The 5,457-nt window shown below is 56.6% G+C and overlaps 1 protein-coding gene across 2 annotated transcripts in view; it reads left to right on the top strand.

The window, feature by feature from the left end:
• Positions 1–3,277, top strand: part of GDPGP1 (GDP-D-glucose phosphorylase 1) — a 4,746-nt gene extending 1,469 nt beyond the window's left edge. Inside the window, exons 1-2 of one of the 2 annotated variants that reach the window (XM_034784935.1) lie at positions 124–264; positions 1,561–3,276. In XM_034784935.1, the coding sequence (XP_034640826.1) occupies positions 1,619–2,827 (1,209 nt within the window). In that variant the 5' untranslated portion in view covers positions 124–264; positions 1,561–1,618 and the 3' untranslated portion in view covers positions 2,828–3,276. Of the gene's footprint in view, positions 1–123; positions 265–1,560 lie in introns of those variants that run through there. The other variant, XM_034784936.1, reaches the window with a different exon arrangement.
• Positions 3,278–5,457: the final 2,180 nt, after the last annotated feature.

The raw sequence follows: 5,457 nt of genomic DNA on the forward strand, positions 1-5,457 counted from the left end.
CCCCCCCCCCCCCCCCCCCGCTCAGACCCTGCCCCCCTCCTCCTCCGATTCGCCCCCTTGGAACCCCAGCAGGACCCTGCGGGTGTAAGGGCAGGGGGAAGGGCAGTGGCTTCAGCAGATGTACCGAGCATGCTCAGTCCCGTCAGTAGCCCACGTGTAGCGGAGCCGCATCCTCCCCTACACCGGGCTGCGGCCGGAGCTGGGGCTGCAGGAGGACCCTGAGCCGCTGCTGGCGAAGCGGTGGGACGGGAGACCCGTCCGGCGGTGAGGTTCAGCCTGGGGCTTTGTTCAGAGCGCGGGGCATGGGGGAGAGGTGCTGGTGGGCAGGGTCTGAGTGAGGGACTGTCTGTAACTGTTAGCACGTGTGTGATCATGGGAACACCCCGCAGACCTGTACATCGCCTGCACTTCCTGAGTCGATACACGGGGCTCCTGGATCACTGGGGACAGGCTCTCCTACACTAGTCTACTGCCCTGGCCCCCGCACGACCATGGGCATGGTCTCTCTCTGCGTGGGTCTCGCAGCCCCTGTCCTGCAGCGTGTGAGCCCCTTATTGTCTCCAGGGTTATGTCCCAGGCCTTAGGAGAAGCATGGTGATCAGCCTACAGGGTTGTTGTCTGGGTCCATGTGTGGGGAGTGTGCTGTGCAGGAAGCCAGACAGTGGGCCAGGCTGCAAGATAAGGAATAGGTTTTGCATTTAGTTCTGAGTGCAGTAAGGCCCACAGCCTCTTCTCTCATGGGGCAGTGAGTTCCATTGTCCAGCTCCATCTCTGATGAAGATTCTGTCTCCTGCACTCGCAAACCTTCCAGTTGTTTCCTTGGCCCTGTGCTATGTAGCTGTCTTGGGAAATCATGCAGGGAGGGGTGATATACCTATCTCCTGGAACTGGAAGGGACCCCAAAAGGTCATCGAGTCCAGCCCCATGCCTTCAATAGCAGGACCAAGTACTGATTCTTGCCCCAGATCCCTACGTGGCCCCCTCAAGGTCTGAGCTCACAACCCTGGGTTTAGCAGGCTAATGCTCAAACCACTGAGCTATCCCTCCATCTCTGGGGTAGCTAGAATGATCCCAGGCAGTGCTGTGACAGCAGGACAGAGCTCTTGTGCTAGGCTGTATTCGATGGGACTGGGGGTCAGTGCCACTGCCAAGAGCACAGAGGCCCGTGGCGCTCTGCTCTCAGAGACCTGCACTGCTGGAGTTTTTCCGCCGGCGTGGCTGCTTTCCTAGTACCCGCTCTAGCAATGATACAATCATTGGCAATTCTTTGGCCTTCCACCAGAGGATCTCACACACCTTCTAACACTAACTAACCCTCTCAGCCCCTGGGAGGTCAGCATTCTCCCCATGTGATGGGTGGGGAAGGGACTTGCCGAAGCACACTCAATGGGGGACTAGGACCCAGCGGCCTGACTCCCAGACCTGCACTGTCAGCACTCCCCCGCTCTGCAGCAGTAACACGGTCAGTGGAGTCCTTGGCGTTTTGTACAGACGGGCTGTTTCTCTTTGCTTTATCCATGGCCCCATAACAGCCCCTGCTTATTCCATTGTCTGTTTCAGATCGGCTGGAGATGCTGCCTGCAGGGGAGCCCTGAGCAGGTGCTGCTGCTCATCTAACATGGCAGTGTCCCTGGGTGCCAGCCAAGCCCTCCATGAAACACTGGGGTTGCCATCCCAGGAGCAGCCAGAGTGCCGTGCTGTGTCCTGCTCGGAGGACTTTGTTTATGGGGAAGAGGATTTTGTTCTGTGTGGGGTTGGGTGGTGGAGAAGCAGGTCAGAGGGGCCAGCAAGCCGCACCATGTCTCGCTTTGACAGAGCTTTGCAGTCCGGTTGGGAGGAGAGGATGAAGCTGGGTTTGTTCAGGTATCACCTGGGGGAGCTGCAGACCCGTATCTTGCCAGGGAATGTCCGGTTTGTGGCCCAGCTGAACATCCAGAGAGGTCTGGAGAGAAGGAAACCACAGGACATCCAGAGTGTCAGGCAGAAATTCAACCCCCAGCAATTCCACTTCAATAAGATCAAACCAGGGGAAATCCTCTTCCATATGGTCAGGGACTCAAGTCCCCACCCTCCCAGCAGAGGGTGCTCTCAGTTCCAAGGGGGCCTGCCGGAGTCGAAATTCCCAGGGATACCTGACCGCATCCTAGTGGTGATTAATGTCAGCCCCTTGGAGTTTGGACATGTGCTCTTTATTCCAGACCCCACTCTCTGCCTGCCTCAGATTCTCACCCAGGAGCTGCTCCAGTTCGGGCTGGAGTCGGTTCTTCTCAGTGCCCACCCAGGCTTCCGCGTTGGGTTTAACAGCCTGGGAGGCTTCGCCTCGGTCAACCACTTGCACCTACATGGGTTTTACCTGGATTGGGAGCTCCTGACTGAGACTGCCCCAGGTGAACCCCTGTGCCCCACACTCAACTTCCACTTCCTGCGGGGGGTCCCGGCCCCAGGGTTCCTGTTCTACAGTGAAGGGGAGGACCTGGGGGCCCTAGCGCACAATGTCTGCCAAGTCACTGACTACCTGGTGGATAAAGAGATTGCACACAACGTGTTTGTGACCCGGGGAACTGCTCCTGGGGAGCCATCCCACTCGGAGACCCGCTCTGGAATCCGGGTGCTCATCTGGGCCAGGAGGTCCTGCTTTGGGTCCAAAGGGGAAGCTGCATTTAATGTGGCACTTTGTGAGCTGGCTGGGCACTTGCCCATCAAAACTGCCGAGGACTTCCAGAGCATTACGGAGACAGAAGCCATTCACATCATCCAGAGGTACCTCCTCCCTGAGCCGCAGCTGTCACAGCTCCGAGGCCAGCTGGTGACACTTCTCACAGAGTAACCAGACGGGCTCTGCACTGCACACGGCGTCGCACTTTCTGGGGTCAAGTCTCACTCTTGCGTATTTTGTAACTGCTGTAGAATAGTTCATTGGGGCAGTCGGGGAGCAGGGCGTGACTGGATTTGCCTCCAGGATCCAGCATGGAGGCAACCTTGCTGTTTGAACCACTGTCCCCGTGGGCACTGCAGACTGGACCCTCTGGGACACTGACTGACCTGTTGTAGCATCATTGGCAACAAACGAAGGAAGATCTCCATGGTGGGCTTTGTCCTTAACCTCACTTGCCCCATGTGAGTTTAAGTGGGGCTCTGCGGTGTGCTGGGAGTGGGAGATAAAGCGGGGGTGTGACCCCCCCCAAGTTCCTGATCTAGTTAATGATTGAACTGTTGGCTTGTTTCTGGTGAATCAGCCAATAAACCCCACCTTTGGAAATACCGCAGCATCACGCAGCTTCCTGTCCCCTCTCTTTCCAATAGCACATGGTAAAGGGCCAGTTTGATCAGAATGTGCCTGCGTCCCAGTGACCTCTTTCTATTCCACAGAGCAGCTCCCAGCATGTAACAGTCATAGCTTATCACTTTATTCAAGTGCTTAGATGCCACCATGACAGGCACCCTGAAAACACCATAGATAGGTAGCCCTGCAGGGCCCCCCAGCTCAGAGAGATGGGGCTGAAATCTACCCTAACCCTGCAGGGCCCCCCAGCTCAGAGGGATGGGGCTTGAGTCTACCCTAACCTTGCAGAGACCCCCAGTTTGGATACAGGAGGCTACTCGGGCTTGTACATCATCCGCAGAACTGGCAGCTAATCTGACTGCAGAATCTTTATGACAGAAGTGAGTTCACGGGAATCCATGCTAGCACTCAGGGCCCCAGGGAAAGTGTGGGGCAAGCAGCTGGTAGAATCAGCCTTTCACTTGGAAGCTAAGGCTTGGTCTATACTGCAGAGTTAGGTTGTAGTAAGGCAGCTTACGGCCACCTAGCTCTGTCAGAGTCTACACACTACAGCCGTTCTCCCACCCACGTGAGCTGCCAAGTACACCGACCTAATAACTCCACCTCCATGAGATGTAGCGCTTCAGCCAATGCAGTTAGGTTGATGCAGTGTCCATGTAGACACTGCACTGCTTACATCAGACTGTTCTGGCTGTCAGTCCCGGGTGGCAGGGCTCAGGCTATCAGTGCCCCACTGACATTTAAATTGGTGCAAGCGCTCCTGGTGAGGACACGCACACCAACAAAAGGAGCCAGTGTGGACATGCCAAACCGATTTAATTACTGTATGTTGATGCAACTTCAGTCAACTTAGTTTTGTAGTGGCGTTGGTGGGTCGGGGCTCCCAGTGAGGGGTGGTGGTCGGGGGACGGTGGCGGGGCTGGGGCTCCCAGTGAGGGGTGGTGGTCGGGGCTTCCAATGAGGGGCGGTAGTCAGGGCTCCCAGTGAAGGGCGTTGGTGGGTTCAGGGCTCCCAGTGAGGGGCGGTGGTCGGTGGTGGGGTCAGGGCTCCCAGTGAGGGGTGGTGGTCGGGGGGCATTGGTGGGGTCGGGGCTTCCAATGAGGGGCGGCGGTCAGGGCTCCGGGGGGGGGGGGGGGGTGGGGGGGGGCAGGGCTGCCAGTGGCTGGTGGCATGTTGGAGGTGTTGGCAGGGGCCGAGGCTCCAAGAGGCTGCAGGTGTGTTGCAGGGGGTGGTGGAAGTCTGTCATATCCCCCATTAGTCGTCTCTTTTAGAAGGCAAATAGTCCCAGTCTTTTCAATCTCTCCTCATACAGAAGCTGTTCCATCCCCCTAATCATTTTTGTTGCCCTTCTCTGAACCTTTTCCAATTCTAATGTATCTTTTTTTTGAGATGGGGTGACCAGAACTGCCAGAACACACTATTCAAAGTGGGGGCATACCAGGGATTTAGATAGATTCCTTTCCTAACGATTCCCAACATTCTGTTCGCTTTTTTGACGGCCGCTGCACATTGAGTGGATGTTGTCAGGGTACTATCCACAATGACTCCAAGATCTCTCTTGTGCTAAGTCCATACACAAGAAGGCTGTAAATTATGTCAAGTCCAGGCCTCTCGTGACAGAGTGGTAACAGCTAATTGAGACTCCATCATTTTATCTGTCTCGCTGGGATGATGTTTTCCAACGTACATTACTTTGCATTTATCGACACTGAATTTCCTCTGCCATTTTCTTGCTACTCACCCAGTTCTGTGAGACCCTCTGCACGGGGCTTTACTAGCCTGAGTGATTTTGTAGCATCTGCAAACGCTGTCACCGCCCTGTTTGCCCCCTTCCCCAGGTTACTGATGCATAGGCTGAACAGCACTGGGCCCAGGCCAGACCTGGGGGGACCCCACTAGTCACCTGTCTCCATTGTGAAAACAGCCCATGCCTTGCTGCAAGGCATGCTGGGAGTTATTATTTCCGCCCTGACCTCAGCCAATCAAAGGCCAGTTCACACTCCCCGGGAGCCTATGGGAGCCAGGACAGCCGACCGATCACGTGACCATCCGCCGGCACGCTTCTTGGGTCCGGCGACGCCCTGTGGGCTGCTCTAGCCGGCGGCTCCGTCTCTATGGCGTCGCGTGGCGGGGGCGGGCTGTGTTCTGACCCCGCCCCCAGTGCTTGGTTTCCC

Source organism: Trachemys scripta, chromosome 10, assembly GCF_013100865.1.
Source record: "Trachemys scripta elegans isolate TJP31775 chromosome 10, CAS_Tse_1.0, whole genome shotgun sequence".
In the NCBI taxonomy this organism is placed as follows: domain Eukaryota; kingdom Metazoa; phylum Chordata; order Testudines; family Emydidae; genus Trachemys; species Trachemys scripta.